Source organism: Equus asinus, chromosome 16 (assembly GCF_041296235.1).
Source record: "Equus asinus isolate D_3611 breed Donkey chromosome 16, EquAss-T2T_v2, whole genome shotgun sequence".
Classification (NCBI taxonomy): Eukaryota; Metazoa; Chordata; class Mammalia; order Perissodactyla; family Equidae; genus Equus; species Equus asinus.
In genome coordinates, this window is record NC_091805.1 from 9,008,258 (window position 1) to 9,026,768 (window position 18,511).

At 42.7% G+C, this 18,511-nt stretch overlaps 1 protein-coding gene across 7 annotated transcripts in view; it reads right to left on the reverse strand.

The window, feature by feature from the left end:
- The window catches only part of PTGER3 (prostaglandin E receptor 3), a 175,691-nt gene extending 164,418 nt beyond the window's left edge, over positions 1-11,273 (reverse strand). For 3 of the 7 annotated variants that reach the window (XM_014867320.3, XM_070486590.1, XM_014867315.3), the window contains exon 1: positions 10,124-11,273. In XM_014867320.3, coding sequence (XP_014722806.1) covers positions 10,124-11,017 — 894 coding nt within the window. In that variant the 5' untranslated portion in view covers positions 11,018-11,273. The remainder of the gene's footprint in view (positions 1-10,123) is intronic. The other 4 variants (XM_014867317.3, XM_014867316.3, XM_070486589.1 and 1 more) reach the window with 2 other exon arrangements.
- Between the last annotated feature and the right edge of the window lie 7,238 nt (positions 11,274-18,511).

Here is an 18,511-nt window from a genome sequence, read left to right on the forward strand (position 1 = left end):
TATTTGTGAGAAAGAGCCTGGCACAAGATTTGACTCTAAGAAAATTCTTTGTGTTCCTTGAAAAGCAACAAATTTCCTATAAGTAAAGGTGCTCAAACAAAAGCTTGGACAATGTCACCAAGAATATTCTAGAAAGAGATTAAACATTAGATGGGTTGTTTCACTAAATGATCTTTATGAATGAAGAGATTTCATAATGTGAAAAAATTATTGTCCAAATTCAGAACAGAAGTGTAGAAAAGCAATACGACTTGCCCAAGATGAAACGCAAATTCCTACTCGAATCTTCAACACAATCTAGCAACACGCTCCTCCCTCCCTCACCCTTCAATTCCTATTTGACTCACATATTTCTTGACATTCTCAAAAGTACTTCAACAAAACCAGATTTGCTTACCATTCCCAGCACACCTGGCTCAAGTTTTTCTTCCGAGCTTCTGCACAGACTCCCTCCCCCCACCAATTCCAAACTCCCTTCTTTTAAAGCAAAACTTAAGGAAAAAGTCTTTCCTTATTAACATCTCCACCTGCCCTCAGTACTCAAGGACTCCGAGGCTCTGCTTCTCTAATTCATAAGGAATCTGAGTGATCTTCTTAATACAGAAAGTGGATCGAGTCACTCCCTCACCCAAAGCTTTTAGTTGCTTTCCGTCGTACTTAAGATAAAAATATAAACTCCCCACAAACACAAGTTTCCACATGGTTTGGCCCTGCCTCCCTCCCTGGCCTCACCTTGAAGACACTCTGCTTTCACTCACTCTAATCCATACATTGTTCCTCTAATGCTTCCAGCTCTTTCCCACATTGATGCCTTCACATGCTGATCTTTCTTCCGCAAAGTAGCATCTTTTAAGATGCATCATTAATGACACTTTCTCAGCAAGGTCCTCCTTAACCACCCCCCACCACACCAAGGCATCAAGAGGGGGTCCTCTTTGACACCCTCTCAAAACAACCTCTTTCTTGCCTTCATAAGACGCCCATTGTACTAGTGATGTAGGTAAGGGGATGCCAGAAGCTGACCCCACTTCTCTGTTAGGGGAGCAGAACAAGCCACAACGGAACAGATGCTACAGAAGTAAGCATCCTTTACTTTGGTCAACGTAGAATGAGGAGGTTTACATAGTGGAAATGTGTGGTGCAAAGGCTCACATCGCCCTGGTGTATGCTGCCGGGCACTTGGGAAGAAGCAGGCCATCATGCTTTCAGGAAAAAGAGAGGCCAAGAAGCCTAACCTTTTCTTCCAAGACTTGAAACCAAGAAACTTGGAGCAGAGTGACTTTGGCTACATCAATAGAGGGAAAAGACATGGGAAGTTTTAAAAGAAAATCCATTGGAAGGAAAAGGCAAGCTTGTCAGGAGGTGAGCTGAGTACAACCTAGAGCCTGGGGACCCAAGAGGGAAGGCTGGTTCCGGACAAGTGGCCTAAGGCCAGTCCCCTCTGGGTCCATACACTGTGGCACAGTGCTTGTGCTCGGGGAATTACTGCTGACCTTTATGGCCAGAGTTATGAACTAATGTGCTCTCGAATGATGGCGCCCAAGCACAGACCACTACAGCCTGGACAGGGACATGCTCCATCAGGGCCTCAGAGCAGCAGTGGACCAGTACCACCCTGCTGCTTAGACAAGGCTGATCCGCAGCAGTGGCACCATGTGGCAATGAGAGCAACCACGCTAATGATCCATCAGGCTGGTGCCGTTTGTTTATGGGAGTGTTTATTCACTGTCTGTCGATCTTAGTAGATTGAAACCTTCATGAGAGAAGAGAGCAGGTCTATTCGGCTTACTGTTAGGGCCACCAAGTCTAGCACAGACTGCACATTGCTCAGCAACGCTGTGTCACTCACATAGAACAGAACGTGAACAGTGCCCCCTAGAGTGACGGAACTGCTCAACATGTATGACCATGTGAGTCAGCCCTGGTCACCACTCTGTCACCAGGGTGAGCAGAGTGGCAGGCACACAGCGAGCACTCCATAAATATTTATAGCATGATTGTACAAAAGAAGATATGATCTACGTAGTCCTTTTGCACACATTTCTATGCTTCTTCCTAAAAAGTCTGTGGGTGTTTTCCCCACATATCTAATATAGTATGTCCAACAGGGACAATTTTACCTATTTCAAGCCACAGGAAGTCAGAAGTGAAAGGAATGTTAGAGTTGATAGGATTTTTTTTTTGCTGAGGAAGATTCACCCTAAGCTAACATCCATTGCCAATCTTCCACGTTTTTTTGCTTGAGGAAGATTCGCCCTGAGCTAACATCTGTGCCAGTCTACATCTGTTTTGTATGTGGGATGCCACCATAGCATGGCTGATGAGTGGAGTAGGTCCGTGCCCAAGATCCCAGCCCGTGAACCTGGACCACTGAAGCAGAGCATGCAGAACCTTAACCATTCAGCCATGGGCATGCCCCACAGTTGATAGTTGTTTTATCTTACTGATGAGGAAAGGGAAACCCAGAAAGATAAAGTGACTTCTATCTCGTGGTGGAAAACCCAAGCCGATCCCCGGGTCTCTTGCTCCAGTGCATAACCCTCTCTGTGGCTGTCACTGCTTCCTCAGTCACTTTCCCCTGTTCCTCTCATGGGACAGACAGGAGTGCCCACAGTCAGGTCTTACTTCATCGCTGACTGCCCTCGCGCCTGGGGCTGTTGAGGCAAATGCGGATGTGTGGGCTCTGCCTGACCTGCCGCGGCCGTTGGTAGCGGGCTGTTATCAGGGAAGTTTCATGTATGGAGACGACAGTGAACATTCCACTGTACTGTCTGGTGAATCCCCCACAACGCATCTTATCTTTTACAAACTTTTTTAGCATTTTCAACAGTAACAACATACTTCTTTTTCCAGATTTTCATGAATCACACCAACAGCAGCATATTCTCAACCATAGAAAATGACACATTAAGTATTCAGAACGAGGGATGAAAAGATCAATTCTATTTTTAGGAAATATCAAAGGATTAGTGAAGAGTGTATTTTTAAAATTACACTTGATTTTTTTAAAAATCAATAATTCCTTAAAATAAATAGGCTTCCAGCTCGATCTTGACCTTTCATTTTGTATCACCAAGACTTTTTTTATATAGTAGTGCTATTTGGTATAGGATTTATCTTATACCTACATTACACGACTCTTACCTAAATTAGTAGCTACTTTCTTTCTTTCTTTGTAACAGAATTAAGGTGTGAAAAATCAAGCCTCCTCTCCAATCTCTGCCACTGTCTTTCACTTTTAGATTAATGGTCCTTCAAATGCCTAATGTAAACAATAGTACTGGTAAAATAATATAGAGACTTTGAGTTAGAGCCAAGATCAGCCACTGAAATGTCCTCCTTCTGAATGTTGCCCAACAGAACGTCCAGGAGGGCCACTGGACGGGACAATTACACTTTGTGCTATTTGTAGACTGCAAATAATATTAATGCCTTGTCAGGACCTGGTCAAACTGGCAGGCAGTTTACAACTCTGTGATTCTCATGCTGTGGTCTGATCTAAGGCTCATGTAAACCCAGTTCTGGGCTGTGAGTCAGTGGTGGAGTTTCTTGCTGATCGCCCGTGGAGAGATGAGGACAACTGAGGCACGGGTCTACCCTTAAGAAGTCTGTGGAATGACCTGAGCCAGGACAACAACAAGATGCACAATTAGCTTGACTTAAACATTCACGCGAGGACAGGGCAGAGCACACCAAGCACGGCAGGAAGAAGTCCCTGACTGGAAAGACAGGGGACACAGTCTAGACTTGTGGCAGAGGTCTTCAGAACACGAGGTCATGGTTACCCCTCCAGGTTTAAGGGAAAGGAGAGACAGGATCCAGCATGTTTTTGATTTAGAGAGTTAACTAGCAGCTGTGAGGGGGGAAAGATGTCAGAGCCTAGAGAACGCAGAAGAGACATGGTGGCAGGGGGAGGGGAGGAGGGGTGAATTACACCACCTTGTAAAAATTTATGCACACGTGGTTTACCATTATTTTATGTTTTTCTGAAAAGTTACATTCTCCACCACATTTTTTTAACAGTGAACTATAACTAATCAAGCTGTGAAACATCACTTGTCTCTTTGTTCTAGTTCCCTGGGGGGAAAGGTCTATCTGAACCCAAGAAGTCAACGTTATTATCTAGTAAACTTCAATATTAGTAAACTTGTAAACTTCATTATTAAACTTCATCATTAGTAAACTTCAAGATTAGTATTCCTAACATTGAAAGAATATTCTGAACTATTCTCACATACGCTTATCTTTGTTTTCACTAAAATCCTGAGAAATGGGCTGGGTAGGTGCTTTTATTCCTATTTGATAGAAGAAAAGAAAATAATTCATAAAGATATCAGGTGGATCATCTAAGGTTACACAGTTAATTGCTCTGTAACTGGGACCAGCCACTGTCGTTTGATTTGGGTGCTCAGATATTCAATCAATAAGCATGTATTGGGTGTACCTTGTACAGCAGGCAATTATGATGGTTCCTAGGGAACAAAACAATGCACAAGACAGATACTGTACCTGCCTTCAGGAGGTCAATTAGCCAATGGGTCCAACGAAGTGTGACTCAGACTACGACAGGGAAATACAAGGTAGGTGCTGTGGGACCAAAGGGCGGGAGCACCCATCAAGCCTTGAGAGGAGCAAGGAAGGCTTCTCTGACAAAGTGACTTCTAACTTGAGACCTGGACCAATCCAAGAAGGGTGACTGCTCAGCAGCTATTGTTGAACGACTGAGGGCTGGAGTGACAAGAGGGAAAATGGAGAGAGAAGTGTTCTGAGCAAAGAGAGCAGAGTGACAGAGAATTTCCTCTCCCTAGTGTTACTTCTGTGTGTGTGTGTGTGTGTGTACATGTGTGTGTCCCTCTCATTAAAGACCTCACACGCTGTCCAATTGTCCTTTCTGGATAAGAATGAATTACTATATCTATTGTAAAATGTTGACATTCACTTAGGGGACAAGATGTAAGCGGAACCCCACGAAATATTAGGCTCCTTCTTTGGTACCCTCTTTAATCTATGAAGGTTGGAATTTTCTAGAGAAAAGGGGAACATGAGAGGTCATTTAATAATCCTCGAGGAGCACGGCATGAGTTGAAATTCAAACTTCCTACTTACCTCTATGATAAGGAATTGGGGGAGTCGGAATTTGCCGTGCTATGTTTGTAGATCTTAGAGTTTCGAGGCGTGAAGAAGATCAATGTGGAATGCTGGTGGATTATAAAAATGCTACGCAAAGGGGAAGAGTTTTAGGGAGGACTCCCCTCCTGCTTCTCTGTAATGCAAGGCCAGAACTGAAAACTGAAGCACAGCACCCAGGACCCCTCACTGCCATCTGCAGCACCCCGGACTAACCACTGTCAATTACATATACGTGTGGCACTTATTCCTGAGGGTTATTCCCAGAAAACTGAATCCGTGGAAACTTTCATAATCGAGTTATTGACCTTTACAGCTTTTTCAAAAGAGAAAGGCCACTGAGTCACAATTATGCTACAACTCTAGACCGTCTGATTTCCTTCAAATATGATGGCTTAAGAACTGTTTAACTCTTGGCTCTTTCTGATAAACTCAAAATTTAAAAACCTGCAAACTTTTTTAGCCCTGATCCATCTCATTAATCTTCAAGTTATACCGGTTTCTGGATATATCATTTAGATAATCCGCCATCACCATATGTGCTGTGTCTAAAAGCCCCAGTCACTCGGGGGCCACCATTGTCACAAAGAAACAATTGACAGTCTCCTTTCCAAATTTCCCTTGCAAGTTCATTGAACCATAATTCTCCCAAATAAGAGAAGCTGAGAATAACATAAATGGAAAAAGACCTTAGGTATCTACTGGTCCTACCTCTGCACTTCACAGAAGAGAGGATATACAACTTGCCCAGGGCCACCGTTGGGACCAGAATTCCTGGCCTCTATTTACACTAAACAAACAAACTGAAAATAAACTCAGAGTCAGAGTTCCTGAATTAGAAATCTGGTTCTAGTATTCTTTGTACTCGAATTCTTCATCTGAATGATGTAGAAAATAGTGGCAATCTTACAGGGTGCAGTTAAATGAGGTAAGGTATGTGAAAATATTGACTACAGTCAATTGAACACAGTAGATGTATAAGAAATGTTTGCTGAATCAATCACTCCTTAAATCGACCATTTCTCATAGCGTTTCTCTTACCTTTCTTTCTCTGACTCACCTCTTCCTACTGTCTCCACCCTAAGGCTCTAACTGACCTACAAAAGCAAGTTATAACCGATCTTACTTTCCCATTTTCTGGCCCAAATTTATCCACACACTACAGCCCTGACAATCTTTTTAAAACTCTCTTCCTCTATTCAAAAACCTGAAATAGAGGTTCTACTCCTACTGGCAAAAGAACGCACACCTCGTCCTGCCTCCATCCTAACCATCTCAGTCTGGCCCACTGAGCCTTTTCCAAACAGTCTCCCCACCGTCCCAGTGTGCACATTCTCTTCTCATCGGGCTGGGATCCCGGGCACACTGCACCTCAGCTGTGAGGTCAAGTGCACCATCCCACCTCCTCCCAGAAGCCTACTCTGGCAAATCCCGATGAACTTTTTTCTGAGAGCCAAAGGCATTAATTATGCATCCTATCTCGTATTGTTCTCTCACTGTTTCACTCACAAATATGGAAATTCTGCTTCTCTGAACAGATTATAACTCTTTAGCCAGTTTTTAATGTCTACTTAATATCCCTTCCACAGTGCCTAAAATATATTACAGTAAACTGAAAAGAAAGTAAAAATTCTGAATAATTTCAATTCTTATGAAAACAAATTGCAGAAGATTTTTCCTATAATGCTAATTCACATGTTTAAACATTTTCATAGGGCAGAAATTCATAGGCAGAGAAGATTAGCAATTGAATAATACTTTTTTATACTGTAAAAAAGCATAAAAAAGCATTACTTCTGTAAAATAATCTATCATATGTAGTATATTTAAGGCAAATTTCATTTGTCAAAATACATCAGTGATTCCTTAAATTAAAAAAAAAATCACATCCACATTGTGAAATATCTTCTCGAACTGAAGCATCTCTGTTTGCATTTGTGGATATTGAGCAGGGACTTTGCTGATTCAAGACTAAAGGCAAAAGTTTCTAAGGTTGCTTTTATCCCATTCCAATGTTGTAGATGAGAAACTTTTCCTCATCCCTCACTTTTCACATGTTGACACTCAGCGTTACAGTTACTACTTTTAAGGTGGCCACAGAGTTAGCCATATTCTACCTGTTTGGGGAGCACCAGGTTTACGAAAGTACAAAACACACTCATGGCTTCCTCGGCACAACACCCTAAGGTTACTCCTGCTTCTGGAAACTTGGCTATCATGTCAAATAGCTGGACTATTTGGTGAATGTAGTTCATAAAAAATAAAATAAAAATAATAAAAGTCCAACAGATTGCACTGCTGAGTCAGCTGGCTGATTCCAAGAGAATTTGATGCCTCATGCAAACAGTGAATAAGAATTGTAGTTCATCTCGCAAAGTGACCTCATTTCCCTGTGTTCTCACTTAACTTCACATCTTGTATTTTATTTTGTAGAGTTTCTGGGGAAAATGAAAAGTAAAAATAGCTTGTGTTCGCACCACAGACAGACCTCGATGTCAGTATTCACATAGTGGGAACTTGTAACAATGTACTTTTTCTTACTACCGTGTCGCATCTCTAGGTTTTCCAGCGGTAACAACTGGATATTATTATAGTCATGACAGTCTTCCAAGACAAGAGATACTCCAGGTAATTAGATCAGATTAGTATCCTATGCCCAACTCAAGCAAAGCTACCAGGGAATCTACATTTTACCCATAGTTAGAAAAAGAGTAGAAAAAACACTCTCTCACGTGAACATTAATACACCGAAAACTCTATTAACTAAATTCTAGTGTTTTCATTCTTACAATTCCCTAACCTATTAAGAAAGCAGATTTGCCAATTTCTTTCCTTTGAAATATTGCCAACTTTGTCCTGCAGATCATTCTGAAGATATTTGGAGATTTCATCTCGGTGCACAAAACAGAAGGTGGAACCACTTTCTTTAGTTTAAAAAGTACCATGGAAACCATGAATTTCTCCTCTGATATATGATCACACGTTGAATTTATTTTATTTAATGTTTTTATGAGAACTGAATCAATAAAGTATCTGATAAAGTGCTGTAAACAAATATTTTTTGAATGCAGCTGTTAATTGAAATGAAATAAGACTAGTTCCAAATATAGTCTCTCTTAAAAGAGTGAGTTTGGCTATCCCAGGTTACAGTTCAGAATGGATCTAAATTCTTCCTAAGGCCACCATGCTCATGGTACTGGGATCAAAGTTTTGAAATAAAAACAGACTAGATACATTCTCTTCTGCTTTTAAAAAAAAAAAGCAACAACTATAAGCCTGGTTAACTGCATGAGTCAGCATTTTATTTATATAGCTTAATTACATTTTTCCTAGGACATAAAGAATGTGATAGAGTAAACTCAGAGACGTGGGACTCACATGACAGTTGTGAAAAATTCAGATATTCTGTTTGCCTTTCAAGTTATGTTAATGATCACACTTTAGTAAAGTGTTCATTATTTAGAACTCTTTTTCCCTTCTGTTCCGCCACCTACACACCCCATTCCTCAGCCACAGAAGTAACAATGTCTAAAATTAGTGCTGGTTTTGATAAGCCACTGTGACGACCTCAGCCTGAGTTCCAGCTCCTGGAACGCAGAACTGTGACCATACCACGACTTGTGGGCAGTTAGGTCCCAACAGAACTCTCCTTGTCACCACAGGTCACTGACTTGGAGCCAAGACTTGCGCTCTAAATATATTACCCCCGTTAAACACAGGTATTCTGGCACATCTGCTTTCCAAAGCAGGGAGGGCCGGAGGGAAAAAGAAACTACAGTTCTATTTTTAAATGCAAGGGATTTAAAACTATAGCTACACAACGTCGACGTCCTTAACACCACTGAACTGTGCACTTAAAAAATGGTTAAATGGTAAATTTTATGTTATGTGTATTTACACAATTTAACAAGAAAAATCTACTTGGGTGGGTTCTGAAAACTGTGCCCATGGGTTTCAGTTTTTCACAACTGCCTAATAAATTTCCAGGTCCAATATATAGTCTGTTATAACTCTGCCGCAAGGACCAGGTTGCTCTTTCTGCGACATCTCCTAATAGGCCAGGCTGCTTGGGGCCTAAAGAAGCTTCCATTCATTATGAATTAGTACGCAGCACTTACCCACAGAAATCTCTAGCTAAAAGTAGCACAGAGGAAAACCTCTAAAGTGCGATATAAGAGCCGGCGTTAGACAAGGAGCAAGTGGAAACGTCACTTGCTCCCCCGCTGCGCGCCCTGTGAGGAGCTGGGAAAAACAGAAACCTGTAACTCCTATTCCAGCATTGGCCTTGCCCCAGCCCCGCGCGGTTCCCACAAAGGCCAGCAAAGGCTGGCCTGAGGGTGTTAGCAGGCCCGGGGGCCCACTGACTGACTGTCATTCAAGCGCTTCCTTGCGGTGGTACAGCACCGTTCTAAAGGGCTGAGGCTGGCTGAGCCGCCAGATCGTCTTCACTCTCCCGCCTCCAGTCCAGAGCGAGCCTGCAAGAAACGTTCGCGCGGGCTGCGCTGGGGGAGCGTGCAGGGGCTCCGAAGCCGCAAGAGGGCTGTGCGTGTCTGCGGTCGCTCGCAGGCAGAGTACTCCTGCAGACTGCAAATCGCTTCGACGTGCTAGAGTATTTGAAATAAGGAGAAAGCCCACAGCACCAGGCTACAGTTGTCGTCGCCCTTCTGTTTCCAGTGCACCTAGGAGAAACCCCTCTCTCTGCACAAGCACTGAGATGATGCCTGGGAATCCTCTTACTCTCCAGTTAGAATGTGAGCCGCCCAGTGGTCTCCACGCGCGCATAACCAGAGCCTAATACGATGCCTGGCACTTGGAAGGCGCTTCAGCGAGCGAAGAGCTCAACTCTGAAGCCGCAACCAAGATACCGTGGGCAGAGAGGCCTCCTCAATGCTCTGTGGTTGCAAACGTACTCCTGCAGGTGCTGCTCCCTGGAGAAGTCTCCGTCGCCCGCCAGCGCGCACGCCCGCCCCCACCTCCCAACCCTGGAACTACCTACCAGCAGTGGCGACCAGCAGACAGACAGCACGCACATGATCCCCATGAGCTGGATGGCCGTCTCGGTCGTGATCCGGCCCCACTGGGCGCTGGATTGCGACGCCGTGGCCTTGGCTCTGCAGCGGGACACCAGGGCCTTAATGGTGGCCAGGTTGCAGGCGAAGGTGACCGCCAGCGCCGAAAGCCCCAGGAAGGCAAAGGTGGAGGCAAAGAAAAGGTTGCCCCAGTTGTGTGGATAACTAGTCCCGTTGCCCCCGCCCCCAGTGCTAATGAAGCACCACGTCCCGGGCCACTGGACGGTGTACTGACCCACGCCCAGCACTGGCAGCAGGGCGAAGGCGAGCACGGCCAGCCACACGCCGAGCAGCACGGCGCGGGTGGCGCGCGTCTTCATGTGGCTCGCGTACCAGTGCGGCGCCCGGATGGCCAGCGCCCGCTCGACGGCCATGGCGCTGGCGATGAAGAGCGAGGAGAGCCCAAAGACAGTCATGGTCAGCCCAAAGAAGGTGCACAGCCTCCCCGACGGGTCGAGGTGCTCCCAGCGCTGCTGGGACAGGTACACGACGATGACCACTGGGCTGGTGAGCAGCTGCCCGACCAGGTCGGTGAGCGCGAGCCAGCCGATGCACAGCAGGAAGGACTTTTTGCGCTTGCTCTCCCGGCGCCGGTAGCTCCGCGACACGAGCAGCATGGCCAGTGCGTTGCCCACGAAGCCGGTGATCATCATGGTGATGGGGAAGACGACGGACACGGAGCTGCAATCCTCTCCGGGCCCCGGGGGGCGCGTGAGGTTGTCCTGCGCCTCGGCGGAGCCCTCGGGCGCCCACATGCCCGGGTAGGAGTGGTTGAGATGGGTGCAGAAAGGGGCGCTCCCGTGGCCCCGGGTCTCCTTCATGTTGGCTTCCAGGTGAGGAGGGGACGGCGCCCGGGGAGCAGCAGCGGGAGCTGGCAGACGGGGCGCGGGCGGCGGCGCAGGTCGGTGGCGACCCGGGCTGGGGCTGCGGCTGGGGCTGGGCTGCCCTCCATGGTGCGGGGCGCAGCCGCCGCCTCGCTTCGCGGCGGCCCTGGGCTTTCGGGCCTCGCCGGCAGCCGCGCCGTCGGCTCCGGGAAGCCTCTAGCTCCGAGCGCGCCGAGGTGCCGGGCCCCTCTATAAGGCCGAGGGGCGGGGCGCCCGTGGGTGTGGGCATCGGCGCCGTGGGAGGAGGATGGAGAAGCTGCTGAGCGCCTCTCTTGGCCGCTGTGTGACTGCTGTCCTGGCTTCCTGAGCTGGGAACCCCCCGCCCCCCTCGAATGCCGCAGCTCCAGGCCAGACTCGACGCCCGGCCAGGCCGCCCTGCCCGGCTCCGCGCATTCTCCTGTTCCCTGCCAGAGGAGGGTCGTGGGCGGGAGAAAATGTCCCTCACTGGACTTCTCGACCTCAGGCAAGTTGCTAAGGCCGACCTGGGCACCCGCCCGCCCTCCTTCTCGATCTACAGATGCTCATACAGGGACCAGATCCTCCTCCTGAAGCAACTTGGTAACCCTGGCAAGTCTAACTCACCTGCCCCTGGGCAATCTAGGCAAACCACACTCCTTTGCAAAGCTAAGCGTGACCTTTTTTCCCTTTTTACTTCAGGGCTCTGGAATGGTCATGAGCAGCCAAGTTGCTCTGTCCCCAGGGGCGCCCTGAAACTGTAAAAGTAATAGTGCCCAGAGACTCAAGGGAACAGGTACAGGGAAACAAAATAAAATCAGATGATCAAATTCAAAGGTGAAGAGATCTCAACTACCACCCCCACCCCCTAAATTCTTCCTCCTCCTTAAAAAAAAAAAAAAAAAATGTCAGCCAGGGCAAAAGTGTCTGGAGGCAGGTGGCAGTCACTTGTACGTCTGAGACAGTGACAGATGCTGTGGCCAGCCTAGAGAGCTGGAGAGAGAGGGGCGGCACCCTCGCCGGTTCTCATGAGATTAGGACTAGAAACTGCATTTAGATGTTACCAAGGCCTTCACATTTAGTGAAAATGGGCATAATTGCCTAGTAACATCTTTTATTAAGCCAATATTTTGTGTTTTCACAAGCATTTTCCTATTTTTTCAGAGACCCTCCAAGGTCGTGTTGCTATTATTATTCCTCCCCTCTTATGATGAGGTAGCTGAGGCTCCATGAAGTTAAAGGATGTGCCCAAGGTCTCCGCAATTCTCCAGCCTCTGTCTTATTTGAAGCACAGTGTTCCTTATACGGGTACCATAGCCACTCTCAGCAGGTGAAAACAAACGGTAAGACCAGCTGTTCCCAAATCTGGGGAGGGCCTGGTTCTTTGCTTCTTCACATTGTCCAGGAAATGAAAAGATTTAAAAAGTTATTTACAAATTTCATTTTTCCTCATATGTAAGAAATCAGACCTAATCATATTGCGCTATGAAGACCATTACTCAGGCTATGGATTGACTTTCAGAGCAAGCCCCATCAGGTTCTGTGCCTGTCCTGGCTTAGCCAATATCCTTTTGGGTGTAAATGAGTGGTAGGAGATGAGACTGGAATAGTTCCCCTGCATTCTTTCCTTGCCTGCTGTTGTTTTCACTCTGTATGAGTTTGAAAAAATATCATTATAAGGGTATATAGTTTTTAAAGGAGAAAAAGCAAAAGCGTAATTTAAACTCATTTTAACAACATACATTGGTCATATCACTAATTTCAATTTGTGTTTTGCTGTCATTTAAAAATGTTTTGCACTTTTGAGTTTTATTTCTCTTTTAAAATACCACGTTTCTAATGAGAACAATAGCTGGGAAGGAACTGAAAAGTGGTTTACTTTTTAAATCTCCCTCCCCCCCCCCCCCAATTTTGTCTTATTAGTTTTAATTAACCTCAAGTCCATAATCAGGAAAGGATTTTTTTTAAATGTCATTTGAAAAGTAAAATAATGTGAGATAGAAGCTTTATCCAGAGCTTTTGGATGAACATATATATCAAATTTAGTTTTTAAGCAATAAAATTCTAGTGTAATTATATATTTTATTTAAAAATTTAAGACCTTTTCATGATTCATACATCAAAGAAAGCAAAGCTGATCTCTCTCCAGTTACATCAAAAATTATTCTTCTGGGGCTGGCCCTGTGGCCGAGTGGTTAAGTTCACACACTCCGCTGCGGCGGCCCATGGTTTCGCTGGTTCAGATCCTGAGCAGGGACATGGCACCACTCGTCAGGCCACGTTGAGATGGCGTCCCACATGCCACAACTAGAAGGACCTGCAACTAAGATATACAACTATGTATGGGGGGATTTGGGGAGATAGAGCAGAAAAAAGAAAGAGAGAAGATTGGCAACAGTTGTTAGCTCAGGTGCCAATCTTTAAAAAAAATAATAATTTTCCTTTTTATTTACGAATATTTGACCTCTTTGACATTTTTACCTCCCCCATTGCAGCACACGCTGTAGCCAATTGGATTTTACAGGAGTAACAAACATCAGGACACGTACAGAAGTATCAAAGAATTAATGTTAGCCTCTTTACTCACCTCTACACCAAGGCACTAAATGTGTTGCATTTCAGCTCTTTCATGTAACACTTTCCTCCTTTCAGCGTTTTGCTTTGTCCTATTCTAAGTTGTCTGTTTTGTAGCTGTTCACCTTGTAAACAAGTGATTTGGGGGGTTTGAGGAGTCACACAACAGGATGCTAGCAGCTGGATTCCGGTTGGCACTTTTGGGTGTTAGAACAGAAATAGTCTGAATTGTGCTGGTCTGAAACACCACCACCCTCTAGTGACCAAAAGGCTAATAACATGCTGTACACCATATTAAAGAGAATTTCTAAATGACAAATAGACGCTTTGCTTGGGGAACCTCATTTATGTTTCCTAGGGATCTGCTCATTAATACATAACTATGGTCACTTTGTTTCCTTTTGAGTACACAAACTGGCATGTCTGCTTGATCAATAGACCAGTGAAGGGTTAAAGCTATAGAGTCAGATAATTGAAAGGTTACATATTCAAATGCTTTTTAAAATTTTAAAGTATACATCCGCTCATTACATATTTTTAACAGAAACTCTGCCCTAGAAATTATTTTAACCCATAAATTGTACCCCTCCGGTATCTTAAATTTTTAAATTGACAACATATATCAAAATTTAGCTAGTATTGATCAATTTTTATTCTATTTACTTCTACTGAACTTCTATTAAGAAATCTTAAAATAGACACAGATACAAAAACAAGATTAATAACGAGTGTGATATAATCAGGACCTTGTTTACCTCAAAATATTTGCAATTCTTACGCCATGGAGCCAAATGCTAATTTTAGCATATATTTTAGTCATTCCTTCACTCCATAAATATTTATTGAGCACTTAGTCTATGTCAGACGCTGTACTAGTCGTTAGGGAGACAAAAGAAACACACAAAAGTCTCTACATTTATGGAGTTTATATTTTAGTGCAAAACTTTTTGTTTTAATCTGAAATAACAGAAGAAAGAATGCTAATCTCAGTGGCTTTTGTAATGTGCCATGGAGGTATGATCTTATATGAAAACTGCTTGTAAAAACTACGTACAGTTTTCATGGAAAACTGGAAAAAATATGTACAGTTTTCATGATCAAATGAGATTTATCTCTGGAACCCAAGGTAGATTTAACACTCCACGTCAGTCAATATAATTACCATTTCAACAAAATAAGGGAGATGCTTTGAAGTCTTTGCTAAATCAAGCATCTGGGTACACTAGTTCCTTTCTATTGACTGCCTTTTCTCCAAACTTTCCTTCCTATGTCTTTACATGCCTAGTAATTTTTAATTGAAAACTGGATAGTCAATATACTGTAGTGACTGTGGATTCCATTGTTTTCTTCTAGGGATTACTGATTTGGGGGTTCTGTTTGGCAGTTAATTTGCCTGGATTCAAACTGCCCGCATTTCCTTGCCTGTGGCACGCAGCTGTTGCTCTCTCTGCTCTGTTCTCCTGTTTTCTCGTGGCTGTTTTAGCTTGGTTCCCTGTAGACTGATCTGCCCTATGAAGTTTGCTGATCTGCCAGTGATGGGGATCATCCTTTTTGTGGTTTCCTCAATTATAGGGACTCTTTTCTAATTGCCAGTGGCTCTACCAATTTTGGGTTGTGACCTGATATTTCAAGCTTGTTAGGCCTCAGCTTTCTGCCACTGGAGATTTACAGTGAGGAATGCACTCATTTAAGAAAAGCCTTAAACTCATAGAGATAGCCTTGAATAGGTCTACCTTTTAAGACTAGATTCTTCGCTAGTCTCTTTCTGTGTTTTCACCAGTCTCCAGGGGGATTCTCTCACTAATGCGTAGTTTAGCTGTCAAACACAGATTTGGGCAGAAGTTCTACCACATATTTCTGTGGTTTTCATTGCCTGGATTTCCTATTTAAATTTGCAGTGTCTTTTCCAGCCTTGAACTCTAATCCCTGGCATTTTTTGCCAATAAGGCTGAGATGTTTTCACCACTATTTCCCACGAACATAGTCATGAGGGTTGAGCATCACCTTAGTCCAAAAAGGTCAGTAAATCTTCTTACCTCCCTCTTTTAGTTGCAGTTTTTTTTAAGATTAATCTCTTTTCTGATTACTGTATGTTTTTGAATGCTTTCTGTGAATTTAAATAGCTGTTTTTAAAAAATTTTCAACTAGATTTTATAATTGTTATCTGCAGGGCAGTGTGATATTGGCATAAAGATAGACATACAGTTTAACGCAACAGTATGCTATATTTACCTACCTATCTATATCTATCTATAGATATATATGTAGGTAGACAAAGAGATATATAGATACAAAGATATGTATACATACACATCCATCCATACATACAAATTCAATTAATTTTTGGCAAGGGTATTAAGGTAATTTAATAGAGAAAAGGCTTTTCAACAAATGGCTAGAAAAACTGGATACCTGTATGCGAATAAAAATGGACACAAACCTTATCTCACACCACACACAAAATGGATCATAGATTAAATGTAATTACATTCAACTTAAAACTATAAATCTTCTAGATTACAGTAGGAGAAAAATCCTCGTGGCTTCTCCACCCTCCCATCACTACCGGAACTACTCGTGCAACTTGTTTTTTGTCTTTTATTTTTAACATTTAACATGTCATTATCTCTTTTCATCAGTATGCATAGAAATTCTTCATTCTTCTTAAATACCAAGAATAATCCAACAAATTCTTTCTGAATGTTCAGATTATTCATAATTTTTGCTATAGGAAGCAATGGTGCAACGACATTCTTGTATACACTGGTGGGTATATTTGTGGGACTAAATTTCACATGGTAAATCCTTAACAGTGGACTGCTATACACTGATGACTCCCACCTTTATATCTGAAGACTAGACTTTTCCTTGACTCCAATCTCATATATCCAATTGACTATTTGTCAGACATGGTGTGATAAGGGCACTTCACTCTTGTAGTTATCTTTCCAAAGCCGATAACCCCTGTCTAATCACAAAAAAAAAAAAAAAAAAAAAAAAAATAGATAAACCCAAAGTGAGGATCATTCTACAGGATACCTGGCCAGTACTCCTCAAGACTGTCAAGGTCGTGAAAAACAAGGATGAGAAATTGTCATAAACCAGAAACGAATGGGGAGACATAACTATATGCAATGGGGTACCCTGTATTGGATCCTGGAATGGAGAGGACATTAGTGGAAAAACTGGTGAAATTCTGATAAAATCTGGAGTTCAGTTAATAGTTAATAGTAACATGCAAATATTAGTTTCTTGGTTTTTACAAATGTATTATGATAATGTAAGATATTAACAATGTGAACAACTGGGGGGGGGGTTAGTGGGAACACTGTATTACCTTTGCAACTTTTCTGTATATCTAAAACTATTCCCAAAGTAAAGTTCTTTAAAATTCTTATATCGGTGTGTATTCCTTCCTATATTTTCTTATTCTATTTCATTAAATTATTTGTATTTCTAGGTAGGTATTGTTTTGAGGTAACATTCAGGGAATGCAAAAATCTTAATTGTGTATACAGATCAGTGAGTTTTCTAAACATATATACACACATAATTGTAACCACCATCCAGATTGCTACATAGAGTATTAGCAACCTACGTTTCTTGTGCCCCAACCCATTAATAACCAACTCCATGTCCCAAGAGGTAATCACTATTTTGACTTCTATCACAATAGCTAAATGTCTGTTCTTGAACGTCATAGAAATGCAATCACATAGCATATACTTGTTGTGCCCTGGATAGTCTATCTCCATAAATGTTCCGTGTGTCCTTGAAAAGAATGTGTATTTTTTTAGGTAGAGTGTTCTACAAATGTCAAATAGGTCAAGTTGGTTGATAGTGTTTTTCAAGTCTTCCATATCCTTAGTTTTCTAACTGTTGTATTGATTATTGAGAGCTGTGGAAATCTCTGTGGATTTCCCTACTTTTGCCATGCATTTCTATCAATTTTTGCTTCATATATTTTGAAGCCTAATACATGCATAAACGTTTAATATTGTTATGCTTTTGTGAGCAATTGATCCTTTATCATTATGCAATAACCTTCTTTATCCCTAGTAGTCTTTGCTCTCAAATCTACTCTTCTGAAACTAATATAACCAGTCCAATGTTCTTTTGATTAGCATCATCAGTGTCTTTTCCTATCCTTTCACTTTTAACCTATCTGTATCTTTATGTTTATAGTGGGTTTCTTCTAAGAGCATATAGATCTTGCTTCATTTATCCAATGTGACAATCATTGCTTTATAGCTGGGGGCATTCGATCATTTACACTTAATGTGATCATGAATATGGTTGGGTTTAAACTGACAACCCTATTTTTCTTTTTGTCCCATTTGCTGTTTCCTTTCTCTGCTTTCTTTTGGATTGAGTATGATTCTAACTTTTTCCTTATTTATAAGCTTATTATGGTTATATATAACCTTTGCTTATATTTGGTTGCTTTGGGGTTTATAGTATCTCTCAAATTATCAGACTACCTTCAAGATACGTGCACTTTGTGTATGACTACGTTAGAATAGTACACTTCCCTTTCTCCCCTCTTGACCTGTGTTATTGTTGCTGTGTATTTTACTTGTATATATAAGTCTCTCAATATATTTGCTTTAAACAGTCAATTACCTTTGAGAGAGCTAAATAGTAAGAAAAAAACTATTTTATATTTACCCACATAGCATTTTTTGTGCTATCATTTTATGTAGACCCAGATTTCCATCTGGTATCTGTTTTCTTCTGCCAAAAGAACATTCTTTAATATTCTTTGTATTAGAGCTCTGTTGGTGAATTCTTTCAGCTTTTGAGTAGCTCAAAAACTTTGTGTCTCATTTATATTCTTTACTTTTTAAAATATTTTGTGAGGAAGATTATCCCTGAGCTAACACCGGGGCTGATCTTCCTCTA